This window comes from Cervus elaphus, chromosome 29 (genome assembly GCF_910594005.1).
Source record: "Cervus elaphus chromosome 29, mCerEla1.1, whole genome shotgun sequence".
NCBI lineage: Eukaryota > Metazoa > Chordata > Mammalia > Artiodactyla > Cervidae > Cervus > Cervus elaphus.
In genome coordinates this window covers 60,351,418-60,377,321 of record NC_057843.1, presented here as the reverse complement: position 1 = coordinate 60,377,321, position 25,904 = coordinate 60,351,418, and the positions used below count along the sequence as shown (strand labels likewise).

The following is a 25,904-nucleotide window of genomic DNA, read 5'->3' as shown; positions in this document are numbered from 1 at the left end:
AACTGCCCGGGGGCGCTAGGAGGTGCCTGATGCCTCTGTAATAACTCCGCAAAACAGATGCCGAATTTTTTTTTTTTTTTTAGAAAAGCGAGAATCCGCTTCAGTTTTGTGTTAGTGAAAACAAATACTCATGTAGGTCTTTTGTGAAAGCAAGATGGCATACAGTGAACTTTCGGAGGGAGCCTGGGAGTGGAGTATATTTTGCAGGGACAGATGCAGAGGAGAGATCTGTTTCGAAAAGCCAGGAAAGCAGCTGGATGGAGAGCTGCAATGCCTAGGGAGTGTCCCGCAGAGATGGTTATGAACTCGTTGGACAGTTTGAGATTGAGGAGGATGAGATGACATCAGAGGAGCGGCTATGGGTGCAAGGAAATCCAGGGCACGTGGGGTCTTGGAAGGCTATGCTTCCCATAGCCACTCCTCTGCATACTCCGTGTTGCCAGAAGTGGGTGAACCTCACTAGTTCTCTTTCCCCTGGACTGTGAGGGGCAATTGGGACTACTCATCACAATTCCCTGTGAAATGGTCATCACTATCAAGTTAACACCTCACATTACCATTTTTGTGCATGGTAAGAACATTTGAGAGCCAATCTCAACACATTTCAAGTACACAATATAGTGTTATTAATGACAGTCACCATGCTGTACATTAGGTCCCCAGAACTTATGGGTTCTATAACTTAAAGTCTGTACCCTTTTCCCCCACCCTACCTTTTTCTGTCAGCCCCTGGCAACCACCTTTCTACTCTTTGTTCCTATGAGTTTGACTTTGTTTTTTTTGCTTAGATTCCACATATTTAGATATGGTACAGTATTTGTCTTTCTCCATCTGGCTTATTTCACTTAGCATAATGTCTTCTAGGCTCATTTACTTAGAAAATGTTAGGATTTCCCTTTCTAAGTCTGAATAACATTTCACTGTACATACATGTACCACACCTTCTTTCTCCAGTCATCCATGGATGGACACCTTTGTTTCCATATTTTGGCTATTGTAAACAGTGCTGCTGTGACCATGGGAGGCAGATATCTCAGAGATCCTGACTTCATATTCTTTGGATATACACCCAGGAGTGGGGTTGCTGGATCATATGGTAGTCCTATTTTTAATTTTTTGAGGAACTCCCATAATGCCAACTGACATTCCATAGATGCTGAGACTTTAGCGTGGGGGCAATTGGAGTTTCCAGAACGGTTTCTCACAATTGCGGGAATGGTTATGTTTCTTGGGGAAATCAGGCAAGAGAGAATTAAGGGAAAATGAAAAATGTAGGTAATGCACAACATCCCAGAAGGCCACGGCCAACTTTGGCCCCACCCACAGGGCCGCAGTTTTCCTAATCAAGACAAGGGTCACTTAGCGGGGGAAGCCCACCTCCTTCCAGGTAGCCCATTCGACGTGACCCCCATTTCTGCTGTGGCTGCCTCTGGGCCAGACGCAGCCGGGAGCCCAGGCCTGAGCATTCATTCACCGCTGGGGCAGGTGGGCGGGACGGCACGGCGCAGTCCTCAGGGTGCCGATGCGGCGGCCGTACCCGCCACCCCCCTCCACTGACCCTCACCCCACCCCAGCACCCCCACCCCACCCCCCTCCACCCCAGCACCCTCCACCCCACGCACCCACCACCCTCCACCCCCCCAGCACCCCAACCCCACCCCCAGCACCCCCACCCCACCCCCCTCCACCCCAGCACCCCCACCCCCTCCACCCCAGCACCCTCCACCCCACCCAGTACCCCCACCCCACCCCCAGCACCCCCACCCCACCCCCCTCCACCCCACCCAGCACCCCAACCCCACCCCAGCACCCCCACCCCACCCAGCACCCCCACCCCCACCCCACGCACCCTCCACCCCACCCCCCAGCACCCCCCGCCGGCCTGCGAGCGGCGCCCTGCCACCCGCCCTTCCCTGCAGGAACTGTGCGCGCCCCGCCCCAGCGCCCAGCTTTCGATTCCCCACAGGCCTCTCGCGGCTGCTCGGCCGCGGCCCAGAAACTCGGGGGGCGAATGGCGGGCTCGGCGGTGCTCAAGGGGACTCCTGGGGGGCTGGGCCCCGCGGAGCCCGAAGACGCGCGCGGCGGGCTCTGCTCAGAGCACGGCGACCGCGCGGCTGAGCTCTTCTGCCGCCGCTGCCGCCGCTGCGTCTGCGCGCTCTGCCCGGTGCTCGGCTCGCACCGCGGCCACCCGGTCGGCCTGGCGCTGGACGAGGCGGCGCGCGTGCAGGTGGGGACGCTGGGGCGCCAGCCCCGCAGCGACGGGCGGGGAGGGGCGTGCCGGGTGCCCTGGCAGTTCCCGGTTGGGACCAGGACCGGCAAGGCGGCCCGGGGACCGTCTCGGCGGCCGACCTGTGTTCAGAAAGAGAGACTGAGGAAGGGCACCGGCGAGCCAAGGCCATCATTTAAGCGTCAGAAGAGGTGGGTTTGGGAGTAAGAACTTGGGCGCCCGGCTGGCCGGGTATCCTGGACCTCATCCACCACGGTGGGTCCACCCCACGGCCTTTGGACCTAAAGAAAAGCTGCCTTTAACAAAGATGGAAAAATCCCTCCCGCTTAGAAAACAACTGTGTTTCACGAAAGCCACACACACACGCCTCCTCCGGTTTTCCCTCCTGGAGTTCCTGGGAGGGGCTGTGGACCCCCTGGCCCTGAGGTTGGGCCGGCCTGCCCCTCCCCCTCCCCCTCCCCGCGCCCCGTGCCGCGCGCCTAACAGTCAGCTGGGAGCTAGTCAACCGCTTTCAGACAAAAAGAGGCTTCTGGAGGCAGAGGCTGGCCCTTGAACCCAGGACTGCTCCCCACGGGCCCAGTCTCACTGTGGGGCTCCCATCCATGCTTAATCCTAGTAGTGGAAGGGGGCTCTGGACTCCTCTTCCCGCCTAGTGGCCAACTTGTCCAGTGACTGGGCAAACCCCTGCGAAGCCCTCTTTGGGCTAGACGGGTGCTCCCCTCCCAGATTTGATTCTACCACTTCTTCCTTCAGGAAGCCGCCTGTGATTCATCCAGTCCTACGGCCATTCCCTGCACTTGACTTAGCCGTTGTGACTTTGAAGCTAATCTAGCGGGTGGAGCCCAGGATTCAAGGTTTTCCTCTGCCTCCTAGATCTTCTTTTTCTTATCTATAAAATAGTAATAACAATAGTTCCTCAAAATGCTGTTTTCAGAGTTAAGGAGGCTGCTTTCAGAGATACGTCTTCTAATAGGTAGGTCCACCTCCCTCTTTTGCATCCACCCACCCATTCATTCCTTAGACATCCATTCAGATTCTACCCGTGCCTGGAGGCAAGGAACAGAGCAATTCTTCCCTGACCTGGAGGCCTTCCTTGGCTAGTAGGGGAAGAACAAACCAGTGACAACACAGTAAGATAAGGACTGTAATCGGGGAGCCTGAGGCAGTGGTCAGTGGGAGCCACAGAGCAGAAATGTGAACCAGGGGCTGGAAGCCCAGGAAGAGTTCCTGGTGGGGGTGGGGGTGGGGGTGCCATTGAAACTGGCCATGACAGTAAGTGGGGCTTCACCAAGCACCTAGACCAGAAGAGGCACGCTGTGACTGGAGGGCTCAAGCGCCAGGATGCCACGTTATCCTTGGCTGACAGACAGGAGGTTGACCAGAAGATTCAAGGGCGGTGGGGGGTGGGCGGATGGAGGATGTGCTCCTGGAAGGCGGACGGTGAGGCTGTGGCTTATCCTTGGGTTACTGTTGTGTTCCCATGCCCACCGCTCACTCCCAATCCCCCGCAGAAGCGACACCTTCTGAGCATTCTGTGTGCCAGGCACTGAAGCAAGCACTGTGTGTCCTCATTCTTTACAGCGACTCCGTGGGGTTGTCCCCCCACCACCACCTTTTTTTTTTTTCTCAGCTGAGGAAACCGAGGCTTAGAAAGGTGAGGCCACTTGCCTAAGTCATGTGGAAGGGGAGCTAGGACTCAGATCCAGCAGGTCCTGTCTGACTCTGGGACTTGGGCTCATACATAGCTAGCTCCAGCTCTCCACTTGAAGCTGGCAGCCCCTGGTAGTTCTGTTCCATTCAGCAAACACTTTAGGGACGCCCCCTTGTCCCTGTGGGGGAGCAGGAGCCAAGAAGGGATCAGATCTGCCCTCTGAAAGTTCATAGTTGATCCAGCACATAGATGAATGTAAGGTGAGCCGCAAGAAGGTGAGGTGGAGGTAAGGTCACAGCTGCAGGGGGCACCGCAGAGCAGGTCTTGGAAGAAACGGCAATTGCAAAAAGCAGAGACATGGAAGGGAGTCTGGAGCCATGTAGGTGGGAGAGGGACCTCTTACACATGCAGGCCCTCTGCACACCAGTCCAGGCCAGAGGACCACAGACCAAGCCTGGAGGGAGGTTCCGTGAGGCAGCTCCTCGAACAGGCCCACTGCATAACAGTACTCAGGATTCACTCTAGAAGTGCATGCTCTTCGGCTGACCCCAAGCTGCTTCCCTAAAATCCTGTTAGAGGGCCTGGAAAAGCAGGTCCCAAGTAGGACTATTCTAGAAAGAAGGGAACACCTCAGGGTTCGGAGAATACCTGATGTGGGTCTCTGAGGATCAGAGGGGCCCCGGTTCCAGCTCAGCTTCCAACTTGCCTCATGACTTTGGGCAAGTCGCCATACCTTCTGAGTTTCAGATACCTCCACTGAAAAATACACAGGGGTGAGAGGAGATGACCCCTGGGATGACTTGTTATTTCAGAAGTGACAGCATAAAGACTTTTGTCCTAACTTTTTCACATACAGAAATTCACCCAAGAGTGTTTAACGCATTTGGCGACCAAGAAGCAGCAGCAAGTTGACAACATAACCCAGATCGAAGATGCTGCTGAGAAGCTCAAGGCAAGTGGGGGCTTCTTCCTGATCCTGGTCGAGATGTCCGCTTCTCTGCTCCGGCACAGGGTTCTCCCCAGTATGGAGCCAGGGAAAATGAAAACCGACCTCAAAGGGGGGTTTGGTGGGGCCTGGAGCTTCTGTAATTTAGGGGACCCTTTTGAAGAAAAAGAGCACAAAATTAGTTGCAAGACCATGAAAGGGTCATTCTAGAGAGTGGCCTGGGGCTTCTCGTTCATTAGCTTTGCAGTGAATCTGCCTCTACCCGGAGCCCTAGCCTTGTCCCGAAGCGCCTGACGAAGTGGAGGAATGGCCTGTTCTCCCTCCATCGCCAAGACCCTCCTCTTGAACAGATTAGTCCTCCACCCCCTGCACCCCAAATTGCCTTAAGCAAAGAAAATATAAGGTAAGGACCATGCAAATCACACTTTCAGTTTCACTGCTGAAACAAAGGAAATAGGTTTAAATATATTTCATGACATGTTTTTCAGGCTTATCCTGTCATAATAATGTTTACTTAAGTGGATTCTTCTGTGAGTTTTAAGTAGGAAGTTAGGACTGACATGAGCCTAGCTGCTGTTTTAACTGTGAGAATGGTATCATTGCTCTTTAGGAGCCTTTTAGGTGAACTTGGCTAGTCCCTTCCCTTCTCAGCCACATCTGCTGCCTCCTCAAAGTGAGGGCTGGGGTGGGATGCCCTCCCAAGGCCTGACTCACTGAGGGCTCTGTGAACCCAGACTGGCTACCCCAAGTCAGGCAGACTGGCTCTGACCATGGGAGTAGTTAGCAGCCAGACTAGGCCAGAGAGTTGGCCCCCTGTTTGTCCAACATCCATTATCTTTTGAGTGACAGCCTGCCCCAGTTTACTGAGGACAGATGTTTTACACCTGTGGCCCCGGCTTAATTATTGATCATGTCATCTTCAAGAGCACGGCTCTGGGCTCAGGCAACTGCATCAGTCTAAGACAATATGGGAACTAAAAGTTGGCACACCCAAAGGGTTAGGGGAGGTGCTTGGGGATGTTTAGACCCGAGAACAGGCTCACTGTCTGTAAATCTCTGAGCAGATATAGTCTGGAGGCTCCCAAGGAAAAAGTTAGTATCCATGTGGAAAGTCTTAAGGGGGGCAGGTTTCAGCTTAATCTAAGGAATGGTTGTCTTTGAAGCTTTCCCCAACTTTAGTTTTCCCTAGTGGCTCAGACAGTAAAGAGTTTGCCTGCGATGCAGGAGACCCGGGTTTGATCCCTGGGTCGGGAAGGTCCCCTGGAGAAGGGCATGGCAACTCACTCCAGTCTTCTTGCCTGGAGAATCCCGTGGATGGAGGAGCCTGGCGAGCCCCAATCCATTGGGTCACAAAGAGTTGGACACCACTGAGCGACTAACACACTGACCCAACTTAAACTTTATTTTGAAGTAATTACGGGTTTCTGGGAAGCTGGAAAAGCGGTGCGTGACCCTGAGTAGATGACAAGGTTCCTTGCCCCTTCCCCAGGCCAGCGGATAGACTTTTTCCGGTGCCTGGTCCATGGAGGGAGCGGCCCTCTGCGCATCTGGTCTGATGCGGTCAGATGGCCCTGATCCCACTCCCGCGGGAACGATGCCAGGTGCCCAGAGAGCCCTCCTGGGTGACCCGGGCTCCAGCATGCTGTGGCCCTCTCACGCCCCTCCACCTCCAGCCACCCAGTCACTCAGCGCAGCTCCTGCCTGTGGTTCTGACACCGACTTCCTCTTTGTTTGGGGGACCTGGGGATTTCCTTTCTGTTGTTTGTTTGATTGTGGGTTGGGTTTTTTTGTTTTTTTTTTTTTTTTAAGCTGGTCGTGTAACTTTAACATTTGCTCAGCATTTCCATGTGCTTGAAAGTAGTAGGAAGGAAGATTTCCCATGTCTGCTCCTTCTCCCTTTTTTGACTCAACTATGTCATTTTGGAGAAGGAAATGGCAACCCACTCCAGTGTTCTTGCCTGGAGAATCCCATGGACGATGGAGCCTGGTGGGCTACAGTCCATGGGGCCGAAAAGAGTCGGACACGACTGAGCAACTAACACAGACACACGCGTCATTTTGGGCTTCCCTGGTAGCTCAGCTGGTAAAGAATCTGCCTGCAATTCGGGAGACCCTGGGTCGGGAAGATCCCCTGGAGAAAGGGGTAGGCTACCCACTCCAGTATTCCCGGGCTTCGCCGGTGGCTTAGACAGGAAGGCTACAGCCCATGGGGTCACAAAGAGTCGGACACGAATGAGCGACTAAGCGCAGTGCATTTGTCATTACGGGGTAGGGTGCTGTGGTTGTTTTTTAAGATCCTAACCCTGTCCTATGTTATTAAAAGTTGTTTATCAGTGTTGGTATTAGAGGCTGTATGGGCCATTATATGGCTCAACCATGACTCATGAAACCATTTTCCGAATGTTGAACATGTAGATCGCGTCCCGTTTCCACTCAGGTGAAGCAACACCGCAGTGATAACTGGCACCTGATTTATTTCCTTTGGGACACGTTCCCAGCGTGAGTCAGCTGGCTCAACAGGCACAAGCGTTTGTGGGGGCTCTGGTGCATTGTAGCAAACTGCAGTCGGCGCGCGCAGGCCTCGTGGCAGAGAGGTCTGGGGAACCACGCCCTTCCGTCCCTGCTTTCTCAGAGGCAGTACCAGGGCAAAGACCATCTGCCTGGAAGTTAACCCATGAAACAGCTTGGTAAACAAATTAAAACCAATAAAGTTCATAACTGGCCAAAGTCTACTGATCAGAAGCCAACAACTAGGCCCACCCAGTCACGCCTTTCCAGAGAGCAATCAAGAAGGGCTTGATCTTGAGTCCCCACCCAATACCCGTTAAGTGATTTTTCCTGAATAGGCTCTTTGCTTCCCCACCACGGCTCTTCAGGGGGCTGATACATCCAGGTGTGGGGAAAATCAGCACTTGCCTGCTGCCCTAACTTTTTACTCAAACTGGGATAAGATGACCGTATATCAGAGTGGTTGTAGTCTTCTTTCAAATCTTCCAAATTTTCTACAGTGAGCTTTTGATACTTTTGTAAATGACAACAAAAATGTATATAGATACACAGTGTATAGAATCCTCCTGCCAAGCAGGAGACGTGGATTTGACACCTGGGTTGGGAATATTCCCTGGAGAAAGAAATGGCAGCCCACTCCAGTGTTCTTGCCTGAGAAATCCATGGACAGAGAAGCCTGGTGGGCTACAGTCCATGGGGTTGCAAAGAGTCAGACATGACTTAGCGACTAAACAACAATATATATATAGTATATTGGTTCGCTTTGAACTGATGTGGCCCAAACCAGTGTACTTCTCTGTTTCATTGCCGGAATTCTCTGTCTTTTTTTTTTTTGAAACCATATTGCATAATCCGTCTCAGGCTGCTTACACCTTAAGTTTTCTGTGTTGAGATTTGTAACGGTGTGTAGTGTCGTTAAGCGTATTTTGTATATTCTTCTGAAAAAAGTGCATCTGTGGACACTGCTGGGAGTACAGGTTTGTTGGGAGAAGATATTTGCTCTCAGTTTCTAGAAAAAGGTCCTCCATGTATATATGTTGCCTCCAAAATGTGTTGATAAATCAAGGGTTTAGAACACATTTTCTTTCCTTCACTCAGTCATTCAACAAAGATGTGCTTTCCAGGCTTGCTGACTCATAGAAACCGTGTTGTAGACTAATTCCCAAGGTAGCCAAAAACTGTTTAATCTCTATGGCATGTGGTGGCATAAGTTAGACTCAGAGCCTGACCGTGCGTAGAACATTGTATGGGAAACACAGACTCTGGAAAATCATCCCCTAGATCCTGACAAACCACACATTCTCACCCAACTAAGGAGAGAACGTGGCATCACAGGGGAGCCTGCTCACCCCCACGCCTGCCTGGATACCAAGGATCTTCCTGCTTGTGGGCTGTATAAATGTTTGGTCTGAGGAAAGATACTGGCCTAATTTTTTTCATGATTTTAGTTTTTAATTGCACTAGTAATACATAAACACATCTCAGTTTTAAAAATTTAAATAGCGTATTAGAATACAGTGTAGAACTTTGGAAAATACAAAGTGAGAATCCCTCTTGACCCTCTCCCCAACCCCACACCTCTCCCCAGACATGACCAGACAGATATTTTAAATGCACTTGGCAGACATACCGATGCAGATATCCATATACAGTTTTTCTTTTGTGATTTTGTACATAAATGAGACCATCCTGTATGTATTATTCTGCAGCTAGCCCCTTTTCACATGATGTCTTGAAGAGCTTTCCCGGACAGGATATATAGGTCCACTGCATTCTTTGTGTGTGTGTGTGTGTGTGTGTGTGTGTGTGTGTGTGGCAAAATACACATAAGAATTACCATTTTAACCATTTTTAAGCGTATAATTCAGTGGCATTAGTTACATTCACAGTGTGGTACAGCCATCAGCCCTGTTTTGAAAACTTTTTCATTACCCTAAACATAACTCCGTCATCACTAAGAAGTGCTTCCCGTTCCCCTCCCATGAGCTCCTCGTAACCTCTGGTCTACCTCCTGTCTGTATGAATTTGACTAGTCTAGATATTTCATGTCAGTGGAATCATACAACATTTGTTCTTCTGTGTCTGGCCTATTTCATTTAGCATCATATCTTCAAGATTCTTCCGAATCATAGCACATATCAGAACACTGAATTCGTTTTAATCACTGGATATTATTTCAGTGTGTGAATGCGGCATAATTTGTACAATGAACATACCTACACTTCTCATATTGAAACTTTTATCCAACTTTTCTGTCGCCAACAATGCTATAGTGATTGTCTTGTTACACAAACCTCTATGCACATGTGAAGACATTTTCTAGGATCTATTCCTGCAAGAGGAGTTGCTGCATCACAGGATTTAAGCATTTAAAATTTCGATGTTATATCACCCTCTACAAATTCTAACAGCTACTAATAGACACCGCCACTCGCGGTGTATGTAAATGCCTATTCCACACACCCATACGGATTCTTGGTATTATCCATCAGTTAGCACTTTTTCCAGTCTGATGGCCGATATATACACTTCCCTGATCTTGGTTGTTTGGGATGCTGAGGCACCTCTTCATATGTCTGCTGACACTTGTATATCTCTGGTCCGTTTTTAAACGGAGTGATTTATACGTTATGGACAGGAGGCCTGTGTAGTTGGTCACCTGTCATGTAGCTTTGTTTACGCTGCCCTGCCTCTCGCGAAGCATTTCTTTTTTCATGTGATCCAACCTGTCATGACTCCCTTTTTGCTCTGAGTCTTATGGAGGTCCTCCCTTCCCAAATTTTTAAACATAAAATTGTTCTATATTTCATTTTGATAGACTTATTTTTTAATGTATAGTGCCTTAATTTATTTAGAATAGTCTGTTTAGCTTTTATTGTGGAAAACCTCAAGCATACATGCATACATGTCATCCAGACATATAATTTCATCGGTAAAATTCTGAGCATATTACCTGTATCTATAAGATAAGGACTCATTTTTAAAATCAAGTATCAATTTTAAATACATAAAAAAGTATCATTTTTAAATCGGGTATCATCATATTAATATCATATTATATGATATTATATATCATATTATATATATCATCATATATATCATATATATCATATGTATCATATTATATTAAGATGATATTAATATCACCATATTAACAATGGCTCCTTAATATCATCAACTATCCAACCAGTAGTCACATTCCCAGTTGTTTTATAAATGTTATATTTTGTTTGTTTGAAATACGAGTGAAATAAAGTTTTCAAAATGCAGTTGATTGGTGTATTTCTTAAGTTGATGGTAAACATGCCCCTCTGTCCTCCACGTGTCTTCTAAATTATATCTCTAAGTTAGGTCTAGAGGCTTAATCAGATTCAGATTTACATTTTTCACAAGAGTACTTCACAGGTGGGGTTCTGTCTGACTTTATGTTTGTATACAGAATAAAGTAAGTATCTAATAGTTTTATCAAATAGATGATTAATTGCATGCTGTACCAATACCATCTCTTGAATTACATATAATTATATAATGTATATAACATTAATATATAATTATATAAACAATTATACATATTAATATATAATTATATATGATTCAACAAATACATATATTTATACTTTTCTAAGCTGTTCTTCCTCTCGATCTTTTTGTCTGTCCCTAAACCATGTGGTTTTAAATCCTGTACCTTCACAGTTCGTTTTGACTTCCCCGATGGCTCAGACAGTAAAGAGTCAGCCGGCAATGCAGGAGACCCGAGTTCCATCCCTGGGTCAGGAAGATCCCCTGCAGAGGAAAAGAACAACCCACTCCAGTGTTCTTGCCTGGGAAACCCCATGGATAGAGGAGCCAGATTGGGCTACAAGTCCGTGGGGTCGCAAAGAGTCGGACACGACTTAGCGATTAACAAGGCAGCTCATCTGCATAGATCTTCTATTTATTTATCTTTTGTCTATGCCATGAGGCTTGCAGGATCTTAGTTCCCTGACCAGGAATCCCATGCGGCCCTTAATAGTGAAAACATGGCATCCTAACCATTGGACCTCCAGAGAGTTCCCCTTCATTGATCCTTTAAAAAACAGTTTTTGACTTTTCCTGTGCTTATTCTCTCTCACAATAAATTAATATTTGGTTAATATGCATGTTGAGACTTTGATTGGGATTGTATCCAATTTATACAGCAATTTGGAGACAAATGACATTTGTATAGTAATCAATCTTCCCAGACAAGGATATGGTTTTTCTTCCATGCATTCAGATTCTGTCTTTCCTTACAATTTTATGCTTTTATTTATCTAGGTCTTTACAGTTTTTGTTGGGTTTAATTTTAAATATTTTGCTGTTTTTTCTGCTGCTTTAAAAATGATCTTTATTTCTCCATACATTTTCCAATTGGTTATAGCTAATACTTAGGAAAGCTTTTTATAAAAAAGCTAAAGTGCTGAACTCTCTTTTTAGAAGTTATAATAGTTTCTTTTCATGTTGATTATTTTAGATTTCCTGGTTGGCAGTTATATCATCCACAACTGGTTTTGTGTTGTTCGTTTTTTAGGCTCAGGCAGAGTCAAGTAAAACCTGGCTGGCCGGGAAATTTACTGAACTCAGATTACTACTTGAAGAAGAGGAAGCTCTGGCCAAGAAATTCATTGATAAAAACACACAGCTTGCCCTGCAGGCGTACACGGAGCAAATCAAGTCTTGTGGGGAACAAATTGATGTCATGAACACTCTGTCCAACAGGGTCTGGACGATCAGCCAAGAAACTAATCCCGTACAGCTGCTGCAGGTAATGCTGGGTTTCCGCCCCACAGTGGACTCTGGCCACCGTATTTCATCTTGGTTAATGTGGCGCTGAACACGGGGTTCACACGTTGAGTAAATACACAGAGAATTGCTTTGCCAGCACGTAGACTTCCTTGCCCCCACGCAAGTCAGAAGATATACATTGTTAGGCAGATAATATACATCTTGGACTAGTTAAATGACATTATCAGCCACCATTTTTGAGGGCTTCTGTGTTCCAAGCACTTTAGGTATCTTAGCTCTAATATTTACTAAGAACTCTGCAAATTGGACATTCTCACCCCATTTTACTAAGGAGAAATTGAGGCTCCAGGAGATGCAGGAAGTCATCCAAGGTTATACAGCTGGTAGGTGGTAGATCAGGGATCGGGTCTGTCTGAATCTAAAGCCACAAGACATCTCTGCCCGGTCCTCTGACTATACAGTCTTAATGGAAACATCACTCCGGGAAAATCAGGTCTCCTTGTAAAATCTACTAAGCAGACTTCAAGAGCTGAGTCACAGTTTGCTCAAAGGGGAGAGAAGGACGGGCCTCCTTGGCCACGGGGCTCTGTTGGAGGCTATTGTACTGAAGGAGCGTCTAGAAACTAGTCCTGTGATGCTCACTACTACTCTGAGTGGAGCGTGCTGTTGAGGGTGGAGCTCCTGTCTTCAGGGAGCCACGGGAGAAGCTCTTCTGTCGGTGGAAGTGAAAGTGTAGTCGCTCAGTGTCCGACTCTTTGCGACCCGTGGACTGTAGCCCACCAGGCTCCTCTGTCCATGGGATTCTCCAGGCAAGAACACTGGAGGGGGTTGCCATGCCCTCCTCCAGGGGATCTTCCCAACCCAGGGAGCGCACCCGGGTTTCCTGCAGTGCAGACAGATTCTTCACCATCTGATCCACCAGGTTCCTTTTCTACTCATCTGACTCTTCCTCTTTCTCTTTGGCATAGCTTCTGGGAAGCTCAGAGCCAAATATGTTCCATATAGCTGGAATAGACTTTGTTCATATAGTTTGTGCCTCATCTCACTGCCTTCTAGCTTACATTCTTATCCTGGTTCTTCTCTCTTGGCTTCACTTTTCTCAGTAAAGGCAAACTGTGCAGCATTAGATAACTTTTGTAAGATGCCTTAAAGGTTTGTAGGATGAGGCAGAGTACAACTAAGTAAAGATGGCACTGAGAACAACCACAGATTAGCATGGGCTCTGGTAGCAAAATAAGGCAGGGAAATCAGTCAGTACAAAACTAGTCAAGCCAGTCCCTGGAGGATATTTCCACTCTTATACCTTTATGTGGCCTTGGTCAGTTCAGCCTGTGAATCGTTGTCAAATAACAGCAACAGTAGCAACAAAAAGCCTAACAATTTTCTGGGTGAGGTGCTCTTCCAGGCACTTTAGACATTGTACTTGAGAAGCAAGATGCAGAGGGATACATTTCTTTCTTTCTTTTAAAATGATGATACACTTAAGAATATCTACTGCAAAGGGATGCTTCCATGGAGAAGAATGTTAATTTTTCATCATAGATACAGTTTCAGAGCTTTTTTTTTTTTTAATTCCCTGGTTCCAGAGTTACTGATTATCATCATTAATCGTTCCTTTGATTTGCTCACTCTTTCATCTAATATACACTGAACAACATGATTGCAACAGGCCCCTGCTTCACATTAGGAGCTTTTGGGTGGGGAAACGTGCTCAGAAATATTCACAACATAACATAGCTCAAATTAGCAAGTAAAGGTGTGTCCAAAAAAGTCCAACTCTGCGTGGGGAATCAGGGAAGGCTTCCAAGAGGAGGTGACAGTGGAGCTGGTGTCAGAGGATAAGGAGGAGCTCACTGGGTATATACAGAGGGATGGAGCAGAGAGGACACAGCAGGCAGGAGGAGCCATGTGCCTGCAAGAGCTTGGCAGGCTGGAGAACCGCTTGGGTTCAGCCTGGCTGGAGGAAGGGCAGGGTTACAAGAGGGGAGGGGTTGTTAGGAGATGCAACGGGATAAGGAGGCCAGGGTTAGTTGATGAACGATCTTATATGCCTAGTCATGGAGTTTAGACTTTGTCTTGTAAAGAGAAAAGGGGTCAGGGGAATGTTTGGGACCGAGGAATGACATGGTTAGATCAATGGTTTAGAGAGGTCACTGTAACAGGTTGGAGGATGGACTGGGCATGCAGGACTGAGGCTGGAAGGGAAGCTGGGAGGAGACCACAGGTATCCAGGAGAGAGATGATGGTGGGCTGGACCAGTGAAGGGGCAGTGGGGATGGGGAGAAGCAAGCAGGTTTGAGAGATGTGACAGGATTGGTGATTAGGGGAATCCAAGATGACAGCTGGTTTCTGGCAGAGAGATACGTGGCTATATGGCTGTTCTTTGAGTTTGCAAAGGCAAGAGGTAGATATTCTTGGTTTCATTCATTTATTCCATTATGAACATTTATCAGGAACCTTCTATGTGTCGGGCTCTGTGCTAAACGCTGCAGTTTGGTGTTACCAGGTCGTCCCGTTTGTCCCTCACCCCCCATCTTCCCTCTTGGCCACCCTCTGGCCACCCAGAGCCGCCCCCTGCCCTCTGCTAGTGCTCTGACTCCCTGGCCAGCCCTCTGGGTGTGACCTTAGCCCTCTTTCCCCACAAATTCCCTTCTCCCCGCCCAGATGAAGGCCGGCTCTAGACTTGTAGCTTCCTAGGCAGACAGGGCTTAGAGAGTATCCACAGCCCCTCCCGAGGCCCAGCATCTCTTCTGCCGACTGCTGAGCCACCTTCCTTCCTTCCTTCCTGAGGAGTCCATCTGCCCCTCCCATCTCGGGCAGCACTGCCAACCAGCCGGGCCTGCTCGCCTAAGGCAATCTGCTATCTTCTAAATCCTTGCCTGGGACTACTCTCCAGGAAGTGTGGACAGGGATCTTAGGTGCAAACAAGAAAATCCTCTGTAACTGTTTTAAGCAGGAAAGCAGTTTATGAAAGTATTAGGTAGCACACAGGATCTGCAGGAGGGCCGGAAAGTCGGGATAAAGACCAGGCCACAGGAGTGAAGCCAAGGCTATGGCACAGGCTTGCTTCAATGTAGACCCCACCGCTTCTCCCCCGGGCGAGATGTCATGGCTCACACCACCGACCCAGGGCCACCCCCAGAACCTCCGCCTCTGCTGTCCCTGACAGCCACACGCCGCTGTCCCACCCACCCTCACTTCCACATCCAGAACTTGGAGTGGAGATGCTGTGGGTGCAAGGGGGACCAGGACCGTTTTCAAGCTTCTCCTTAGCAAAGCCACACTTGACGCAGGAAGGGTACTTAATCAAAGGCACTGTCCAGACAGAAAACAGGACAGGCCCCCACTGTGGTGGGCACGCCCCCTCAGTTCGCTTTCCGGTTGAGCTTCCAGAGTCGTTGGCTTTCATTTTGGGGGACATGGTTTTCTGTTCCCCATTTTGGACATGCCCCAGGAGCGCCTCCCCGCAGGAAAACTGGCCCCTCCTTTTGTTCCCCTGGACTGCAGACCAATCCCTGTCACAGTGTCTGTAAAGCTTTAGGGTCCCTTTCAAGGCGGTGAGCTCAAGGCCAGGGCAATCAGCCTGCCTCCTCCCTCGCCCCCGATGCTCAGAGTGGACCTCAGTACACAGCGCAGGGAGGGAGCACTGGGGGTGGGGGTGGGGGTAGGGGGGGGGGTCTCCTCCTGGGGGCGGGGTCTGCTCCTGGGGGCGGGGTCTGCTCCTGGGGGCGGGTCTGGGCTGGCAGCAGGGCTCGGGGCCGGCTGGGTTTGTCCCTGGCGTGATGGTGGAGACTGGAACACGGCCCCAGGCGACCCTGAGCCCCGCGTGCCCCGGCAGGAGTACACGGCCGCTGAGCAGCAGGTACAGCAGCAGATGAGCCTGGGGAAGCTGTGCCACCCCGTGCCCCACTCTTTCGAGCCCGTCAAGAGCTTCTTTAAGGACCTCGTGGAAGCCATGCAGAGCCTGCTGCAGACGCCGCTGGATGTCCGCCTTAAGGAGAGTAAGTCGCTGTGTCCACCCTTGGGTCCTTCACTCCGCTGGTGCCGTCACTAGAGATGGTGCAGTCAAGTCTGAGTCATGTCTCCCGCACAGAGGCCCAAGGCTGGGCCCAGTCCTCCCTGCCAGCCTCACCTCCTATGGTCCCGAGATGGGGCCTGTCTCTCACCGCCGCGCGGCTCTTCTCCTGCCCCTCCCTTAGTCGCTCCCGGGGTCCTGCGTCACCTCAGCTAAGCCTGCACTCAGCTTCCAGCTGGACGGACCAGCTCCCCCGACCTCCTCTGCCTGGTCAAGACTCACAGCTGCCCTTACTTGGGAAGCCCTTCCACGGGCTCCCTTGCTCGCTCAGCCGTCCGCCTTTCTGCCCTGGGCCCTCTCCATCTCCTGCCTGGGGGTGTTTGTGAGCTGGATACAGGGGCCCTTCTCTACCTCTTAAATGCCTGGAGGGCAAGAACCACTTTGGGTCCATCTCTGAGGTCACCATAGGGCCTGACACAAAGCAGGTGCTCAGAAATATCCATCCCTTCATCTCTGTTATTAGGGTTCGTCCAAAACAGTCATTGAGCCCTGTTATGTGCTGGGCGCGGCAGGGTACAAAACAGTGATCCTGCCTTTGCGGGGCTCAGTCTTTTAAGGGGAAGACAGCCAACTAATGAATATGTATCAGCAATAAGAAGTGCCTTGAAAAAATAATGCTGAGTAAGGAGAACAGAGGGTGCCCAGGAGAAAGAGCTATTTTCTGTGGGGAAGTGGGGAAGGCCCCTTTGAAAAGGGGATGTGGGAGCTGACTTGAAGCATGGGCCGGAGAGCTTAGTGGTCACAGGCATGGACTCTGGAGCCAAACTGCCTGGGTTCCTATCCCAGGCCCACCACTTCCTAACCCTGCCATCTTGAACAGGGCAGTTATTTTCTATGCCTCTGCTTCCGCATCCATAGAATGAAGATGATAATATAGTCCCGTCTCATAGAGTTGTTGTAAGGATTAAGTGGGTTCTTACATGTAAAGCGCTCAGGCGTAATAAGCACCTGTGAGCACTAGCTATTATTGTTACTGCTGCTGTTACATCTGGGGGAAAATGTCTTCTAGGTAGAGGGGAAAGCAAGTGCAAAGGTCCTGAGGCACAAGGCAAGGGTGAGTTTGACTTGCTGGGGGAAGAGCAAAGGGCAAGGGGCGGAAGCAGTCAATTGGAGTAGATGTAGGCACAAGAAGGGAAGAAGAGAGAGCGATACCAAGGAAACTTCAAAGATTTTGAACTGAACAACTAGAAAGAAGCTGTCATATTCTGAGAGGAAAAAGAGCGCTTAGAATTGGAAGGAACAGCCCTTTTGGCTGTCTGAGTAGCACCATAGGGATTTGCAAGAGCAAGTGCTTGACAAAAGGCAGCAAAAAGGAAGCCAAGAAGAAACATGAGTGGTTGATCCGTTTTCTAAGAAAGGTTGTGAAAGCAGCAGCTATGTTCCAAATAAGAAATTTTGGAAAAACCCTAGTCACAGGAACTCTAGCAACCCAAATTGCATCTGATAGCCTCGAAGGTCACCTTTTGAAGTGAGTCTTGCTGATCTGTAGAATGATGAAGCTGCGTTTAGAGAATTAAAGCTAATTCCCGAAGACGTGTCGTCATTCAGTCATGTCCGACTCTTTGTGACCCCATGGACTGTAGCCGAAAAGGCTTCTCTGTCCATGGGATTTTCCAGGCAAGAATACTGGAGTGGGTTGCCATTTCCTTCTCCAGGGGATCTTCCTGACCCAGGGATCGAACCCAGGTCTCCCACATTGCAGGCAGACACTTTACCCTCTAAGCCACCAGGGAAGCCCCAAGATGTTAAGGGCAAAACTGCCTTTCATGGCATGGATCTTATCCACGTCAGAGTATGCTCCATGATCAAAAAACGGCAGACCATGATTGACGCGCAGGTTGATGGGAAGATTACCAGCGGTCATTTGCTTCATGTATTCTCTGCGCTTTGCTAAAAAGCGCAAGCAGCACCCCCGCCTGTTTGTGGTAGACGCCTTCATCACCCCCGTTTGACAGGTGAAGAAGCTGAGGGCCAGAGAGGTTAACTGACTTGCCCTGGGTCACACAGCTGGTGGGAGTCGAGGCAGAATTCAGACAGACTGTGGTCCCAGGGGCTGTGTTCTCTTCCGCGGGGATCTGTTTCCTCCTCATCCACCTCCAGATGAGGCCGTCATTCTCACTATCACAGGTAATACCGAGAGCCACTGCCTCCCAGGAAGGCTCCGAGGAGATGGGGGTCTTGCAGCACCACTGCGCTTCCCACATCCCGCCTCACCGCCCTACCTGTGAGTTCCACAGACATTGCAGGTCCAACAGGCTGAAATGGAACCCAGCATCTTCCACCCGCTAACCCCCAAACCGCTGCTTCTTGCCTCCAATCTACTCTTCATTCCCTGCTCCCAGTAGAGTCAAGCCTTGGAACTTGTACCACTGCAGTATATCCTGAACCTGGCTCCTTTTCCATCCCTGCTGCCCCAGGTCAGCCCTGAGCCTACCCACAGGATGTGTCTACTCTCAGCCTCCCCCGGCCATTCCCCATCAGAGGGAGCCTTGGAAATTCTTCTGCTCATGTCTACACTCCTTCAAACACCTTCCTTGGCTCCTCACTTTTTACATAATACTCCAGGCACCTGTCTTTGCTCCTGCTATATCCTTGGGAAAGCCTCTCATCCTTTTTCTGGGTGTCCAAACCTTCCCCAAATCTTTAAGGGCCAGCTGAGGTGCTTCCTCCCCCAGGAAGCCTTCGCTGACCCCTCTAAGCCCTGGAACCCTTTCATGTCTCTTCTTGGATCCAGAGCACTTTCTGCCTTGCAGTATAGCTCAAGCACTCCCATTTCTCTCCTCACTGACCTGACTGAATTGTTAGAGACAGGGATTGTGACCTGGGTTTCCCCTGAACTCTCTTTTACCTGGATGAGTATGACCTTTTACCTGGATGGATATGACCTTGCTGAGGGCTCAGCTTTAATTTCCTGTTTTCTATCTTTATCCTAGAGTTTGCATGTCTGCCATGAAATTGCCCCCTTCCTTGACCATTGACTACGTGGTTGATTCTCAGCATGGTCCTGGAGGCTGCAGTTTCCTCCCCATGTCCAGGGCTCACTCACACTGGCCTGCCAGTGCTTAATTTGCTTCCAGTCTTGGAAAGTGTGCCTCTCTGTAGGTCTGAGCCTTGTCCTGGAGTTTTCCTGTTACTGTGAATTTGCATTTCCTACTTAAATTTGCATGCCATTCTTGGGGGAGAAATTATGTGAATCTCCAGTTCTGTAATATTTTTAGTAATGTTTTGTAGTTTGTGCTGCTTGCCTAAACGCCAGGCACTGATTTCTCACAATTCATTACAGGTAGGAACTGTCAGCTCTCGGGCTCCTCCTGCGTCAAGCCGGGTTCCTTGTTGAAAACAAGCCCTTCACCAGAGCGATCACTCTTCTTAAAATGTAAGACCCCAGGTGTGGGGAGAGAGGGAAGAGGGTGGGGTGTAATGGTGGGGAGGGAGGGTCACTGAAGTTGAGGGGCCTCCCTTTTTTCCTGAGAGACACACCTTTGTTTTTTTCCAACCCTTATTATCAGCTTTTTTTTGTAATTAATGCAGAAATAATACATGTTCACTGTAGAAAACAAAATTTTTTAAAAGAAAATCACTCATAAATCACTGAAGAGCTTCAGAAATTTTTCTGCTTACCTACCAAGCAGACACGTAATAGTAGATAACTACTACTATTTGCCCTTTTAACTTTCTTTGGCATATCTACATATACATACAATGATAAATATTTAATATATATATATTTTACAAACATGGTGTCATACTATACATACTGTTTTGCAATCTTTGTTTTCATTTACTGATATATTATGGATATCTTTGTTCCTTAAAAAACTATACAAGTAATGCATGCTTCTTGTAGAGAATTACAAATTACTTATATGAAAAGAAAACAGTTGCCTCCCCCAGAGATAAATGTTAGTATTTTGGCATATGTTCTTTCAGACATTTTAAAAGTACATGTGTGTACAGATTTTTAAAAATGGAATCATATTATAGATATTCTTGTGTAATTTAAAAAATTTAGTAGTGTAGGTTGAACAATTTCCTATTTCAATAAATACAGATATCATCTTTTTTTTTTAACAGGATACATGGCATTCCATTGAATATGCCATGTTTAAATCAATCTCATACACTATGACATTTAGGCTGCTTTACATGTTCATTTCCGTAAACAATGCTGCAATAAACATCCATTCCTGTACTTATTTGTTGAATTAATAAGTGATTGAATACACCTTAGTTCATTTTTGGATTATTTTTTTAAGAGTAATTTCTCAAAGTGGAATTACTGGGCGTGTATTTTTTTAAACTAATCGCTAGCAGATATAAAATACATAAAAGAATACAAACCAAAGGTGTACAGCTCAATGATTTTAAAAAGTAAACACATTCAATAACTTCCTTCAGACCATGAAATGGAAATTTCCAGCTCCCAGAACCCTTCTTCATGCCAGTTCACTATCCCCAAAGGGTAACTACTCTCTTGACTTCTAACAATATAGATTACTTTTGCCTGTCCTTGACTTTTATGTACTTAAATCACTCAGCCTGTACTCTTGTATCTTCTTCGACAGAACAACACAACATCTGTGAGATTTACCCATATGATTGTGTGTAGCAGTAGTGTGTTGATTTTCACTGTGGTGTAGTATTCCATCATTTGAACATAGCATACCTAGTGCTTATTGATAGACATTATGGATTGTTTCAGCTTTGGCCTATAATGAATAATATTGCTATGAACATCCTTGTACATATCTTTTGATGCAACTATATGCATTTCTGTTGGATATTTACCCAGGAATAGGAGAAAGGGATGTGCACTATAACCACTACTATGCAATATTGTTCCAGATGTCCTAGAGATTACCTTGAGGCAAGAAAAAGAAATGTAAGCTATAAAGATAGGAAAAGAGTAAAAAAAGACCATTATTCAAAGGTGACATGATTCTTTACAGAAAACCCAAAATAAGCTATCAATTAGAGTTAACAAATGAATTAGAAAAGCTTCCAGATATAATGTCAGCATACAAAAATTAATTGTATTCCTATGTATTGGCAATAAACAATTAGAAAATGAAATGTTAAAAAACATTTTCAGTAACACTTTCTAAAAACTTAGTAATAAATCTAACAAAAGATATATAAAACCTCTCTTCAGAAAACTCCAAAATATTACCAAGAAAATTATCTGGTAGTTATCTACTAAAGTTGAACATCCACATGCCCTAAGACCTAGACTTTTCTCTAACTTCATGTCTCCAAATGTGTATAATGAAACAAGAACTGTAACTGGGAGTTCAAATCACCACCACTTTTCTGGAGGACAATTTGGCAAAGGCCTTAAAAATGCAATCATCCCCATGGACCCAGCAATTCTTTTAGGAATATAGCCTAAATAATCAGATATATAAAAATGGATTCATTAGTGTTTTCAAAAGTCTTCTTAAAAGCTTAAATATTTTTTAAAAGCAGGGGGAAGGTATAGGTTAAATTCTAATTCATCTATACATAAAAGTCTTAACGTTGCCATTTAAATGCTCTTATAAAAGAATATTATACGACGTGGTAAAATGTTCATAAATACATCAATACATTTAAAAAACAAATTACCAAGAGTCTGTATGGTATGACACCAATGTTAAGAAAAAACCATAAAGGGGCAAGTAAAAAAAGTTGGAAGGACACTTAAGTGTTAAAATAGTGATAGGGTTATTTTTAAATTTTTAGAAATTGGCAACAAATTCCATTGTACAAAATTCAAGCTGTACAACGGATGTGCATTAAAGTGCTGTCTCCTCCCCGTGTTCCCCGATCACCTCCCCACTGGTGATTTGCGTGTTTCCAGTTTTCTACCGTGAACAAGCGCAGGACAGCCGGCCTCGCGCTGTCGTTCTCCCGGGGGCAGGGAGGGGCGGGGCGGGGCCGGGTCACTGGCCCCGCCCCTCAGGCCTGGCCCGGTGTCCCCGCCCTCCGCAGACGCGCGCACGCCCTGTCTGGACCGGGACACGATGCACGCGCGCTTGCGCCTTTCTGCTGACCTCCTGACGGTGCGCTGCGGACTCCTCGGCCGCCTGGGACCCACTCCCGCGCTGCGTTTCGACGCGCTGTGGCAGGTGCTGGGCCGCGACTGCTTCGCCGCCGGCCGCCACTACTGGGAAGTGGACGTGCAGGAGGCGGGCGTCGGCTGGTGGGTGGGCGCGGCGTACGGCTCCCTGCGGCGCCACGGGGCGTCGGACGCCGCCCGCCTGGGCTGCAACCGCCAGTCCTGGTGCCTCAAGCGCTATGACCTCGAGTACTGGGCCTTCCACGACGGCCAGCGCAGCCGCCTGCGGCCCCGCCACGACCCTGACCGGCTCGGCGTCTTCCTGGATTACGAGGCCGGCGTCCTGGCCTTCTACGATGTGACGGGCGGCATGAGCCACCTACACACCTTCCGGGCCGCCTTCCAGGAGCCGCTCTACCCGGCCCTGCGGCTCTGGGAAGGGGCCATCAGCATCTCCCGGCTGCCCTAGTGGCCGAGACCCTAGTGAGCGCCTTGGGCTCTCCACGGCTCTGCTCTCACCGCATCCAGACGGAGCTGGTCTACGGCCTCCGCCGTAAGCGTTCCCATCCTCTCCCCCACCAGTCCTGGCCTGTGCTTTGTACAGCTCCTCTCCCAGTAGGCGAGTTGCCAACGAGCCCTAAGCCTGCAGGTCCTCTCCTGCTGCTCTCTCACGCGACCTCGCCACCGCCACCGGGACACTGACACTACGCTGCTTGTAGTTGAGGTTCCCGAAAGCACGCAGCCACAGCTGAGCCTTAAGCACCCTGACCATGTCAGTGAACATGATCCCCAGCATCCGCTCACATAGCACCCAGAACTGCCTGGCACACGGTAGGCGCAAGGTAAATATGTGAATGAGCGCGAGTCGCTAAGACTCTTCTGTCCCTTAATGTCCCTTGGATCTGCTTCCTGCTCTTGACTCTCCTTCAGCTTGTCCATGTCACCTCCCTTAGGAGCAGCTGCAAGAGGTTCTTAGCACCTCCTGGCCTGAACACTTTCCCAAGCTCATTTTCTGCCTTACAGCCAGTGATCTGCCTGTAACCTCATTTTATATCAAAAGCTTCCCAAGGACTACAATGGGGAGGGGGATGGGGGAGTCACTTTACCCTAGCATTCAAGACTTTTCTAGTCTGCCCCAAAGTACATGCCCTTATCTAGCTCCTCCTAGTCTTTTCAGAGACCCTTCAGGCAGAACCGGGTCATATGGTTCCACCTGTATATGCTTGCCTTTGCCGTTTCCCATACAAACACATTTGTACAGGAAAGCCCTTTCTTCTTTTTGCCTGTCTGTCTGCCCCAGGCTTAACTGCCCCAGGAATTCTCCCCAAACCACAAGAAATCCACAGTCTGGGACCTGTCTTTCCAGTTAGATTGGAAGATTTCTAAGGGCAGCCATGTCCTACGCCCTCCTCACCCTGAAAAATTCAGAATGTCCCTTCCCTCCAAGGCAGTGAGTTGATGACCACTAGCCAACTGCTAGTGAATCAAAACAGCTGAGTTGGGAGGGCCTCACAGATCACCCAGCCTGACCTCATTGTACATTTGGGGAGAGTAAGGTCGTGAAAGAAAGTTGCCTCAAGTCACCCACAGAGATTAAGGACTGGGCCAGCACTCAGCCATGTGTCTTTGGCCCAGCCCTTCCAGCCCAGCTTTCAGCCTGAAAGATTTTACTGCTGTTCATATCTTAGGGGATGTTGGGAAGAAATCAGCAGATGACTGTTGCTAAGCAACCACAGGCAGTTTTCCCAACGGTCTTGGAATCAAAAGGAGAGGAACTCACCATGAGTGGGGTTTGGGCAGCTCAGGTATCCCTATTTTCCTCAGGTCCAAAATGTTGCCAAGGAAATGCGGAGAGCCCCTGCTTTCCAGAGAGTAGTGATGTTGTCAATAGAGAAGGCTTAGGTCAGCAGGATTTCCTGGGGAAGTCGGCCCCTCCGGGAGGGAGGGAGGGAAAGGCCTCTTTCTCGGGTCTGTGCCCGGTTCTGAACGTTCAGCGTCCTGTTTGTCAAGCCCCTTACGTGGTTTTGAAGTGACACTGTCCTCAGTTATCTCCTTAGGTGCTTGGCAGGAGGGCAGTGGCAGGATGAGGAACATGCAAGGCTGTGGCTCCCTTGGGGTTTAAACAGACTCTCAGTGCATTAGTTAGTTTGAACCATATAAAACTGCCCGTTTCTAGTGGTTTTTTATTTTTTTTAACCTAAAAACAGTACTTTGATATGAGGCAGTATAACACGAGTAGAATACAAGGCAGAGGAACCTCGAAAGTGGCTTTCGTCCTAACCAAATGATGGAAAACTCCAGCTTGGCTAGATGTTTTAAACACTGCACTCCAGGAAAAGGGAAATTAATTCTACTGGGGATGGCCCAGAGCTGAATTCTGACAGGCAGAGGGCATTCCTGACAGAGGGAGATGGGTACGCTTGACCCCACATCTCTGTTCGTCTCTGCGCACCAAGACTTATTCCCCGACTCACAGCCACAGGGCCCAGGTAAAAATCCTTGCTATTTTGCCAGGCACTGTTCTAATGCTTTACAACTATTAACTCATTTGATCCTTACATCACCCCTAGGATAAAGATAGTTTGACAGTGGTACACGTGGCAAAACTTAAGAGAATGAGTAACATGCCGAATGTCTCACAGCTAGTGGTGGGGCTGGGGTCTGTACGCTTCCACCGTGTTTAGGGGAATGCAGCCAGTCTCTAGCCGGTGCCTACTTGCTCTGGCCCCTCTCTCATGAGGCCTGTGATGCCCCGCTTTTCCCTGGTTACACTGTGGGATTGAGTCTGCCTTGGGGTTACCTTCCGTGGGCTCTGAGAGGAAGTCTTACACCCCGAGGGAGATTTGAGGTTTTGGGACTCATGTATTGTAGCAGGAGTCAGAGCTGAACTATAAAGGACAAAAACTGCACAATCATTTGTGACCTCAGGCTAGTCACTGTACTTGGGAGATCATCTGTAAAGTGGGATTCATGACCCTACCTACCAGTGCCGTGAGGCTCCAACGCGCCCAGGGGATGTGAACTACCCTGAAAACGACAGTGCCGTACCATGCCAGGGCCTGTTAGCATCCCAGCGGGGCACCTGTTGGGCCTGGCAGTGCTGAGACAGCCAATACTCCTAGCTGCCATCTGGCAGGGGCAGGCGCCTCCGGCAGCATTCGGCACAGGACTGAACCTTCTTGGGGTCCAGGTCTGAAACGGTACCCATCACTTACTGTCTTTCAGACTTGAATTTGTAGAAATTTTTTTATTAATAAGAGCAAATTGCTTGCAGATGTGGTTTGTTTTAATAAAACATGAATACCATCCCTTTTAACCATGTTCTTCATTGGGAGTTTGTGTTGCTTCGAGTACCCGGCACCTAGGCCTGGACGGGGCCTTGCTCATCTCCCACCCCCTCCACAAATGCCTTGTTGCGGTCAGTTGGTCCCTGATGGAGTATCTCTAAGAGCAGGAGAAGGTCACTATTTCTAAAGGTAGTTCACTAAGTTCTTGCTCATGTGGAAATAAATCCTGCCTTCCAGCTGTTCCTATCCAAGATAATATTATGTAATTTTTGATTGACATTGAAGCCATCTGTGGTCACTTACTAATATTTAGAGATTTCAGGGACCCTCCATCATCTCTTCTGTTTCTGCAGTTCTTCTTTGTCAGGGAGAAGGGGACAGTGATGATAGCCTGCAGGAGGCAGCCTAG

At 48.5% G+C, this 25,904-nt stretch overlaps 1 protein-coding gene across 1 annotated transcript; it reads left to right on the top strand.

Moving 5' to 3' along the window:
- The first annotated feature begins 1,939 nt into the window (after positions 1 to 1,939).
- On the top strand, positions 1,940 to 25,524 carry TRIM14 (tripartite motif containing 14). Its single transcript, XM_043890889.1, has 6 exons — positions 1,940 to 2,227; positions 4,735 to 4,830; positions 11,882 to 12,115; positions 15,935 to 16,097; positions 19,455 to 19,547; positions 22,142 to 25,524. Exons 1-6 carry the CDS (start codon positions 2,012 to 2,014, stop codon positions 22,675 to 22,677), a joined length of 1,338 nt encoding a protein of 445 aa, XP_043746824.1. The 5' UTR covers positions 1,940 to 2,011; the 3' UTR covers positions 22,678 to 25,524.
- The last annotated feature ends 380 nt before the right edge of the window (positions 25,525 to 25,904 follow it).

What these genes read in the sequence shown, in the direction of transcription:
- TRIM14 (XM_043890889.1), top strand. Translation starts at nt 2,012, where the DNA reads ATGGCGGGCTCGGCGGTGCTCAAGGGGACTCCTGGGGGGCTGGGCCCC. An exon ending in ACGAGGCGGCGCGCGTGCAG is followed by an intron (nt 2,228 to 4,734) that starts GTGGGGACGCTG and finishes TTTCACATACAG; the next exon opens with AAATTCACCCAAGAGTGTTT. An exon ending in ATCCCGTACAGCTGCTGCAG is followed by an intron (nt 12,116 to 15,934) that starts GTAATGCTGGGT and finishes GTGCCCCGGCAG; the next exon opens with GAGTACACGGCCGCTGAGCA.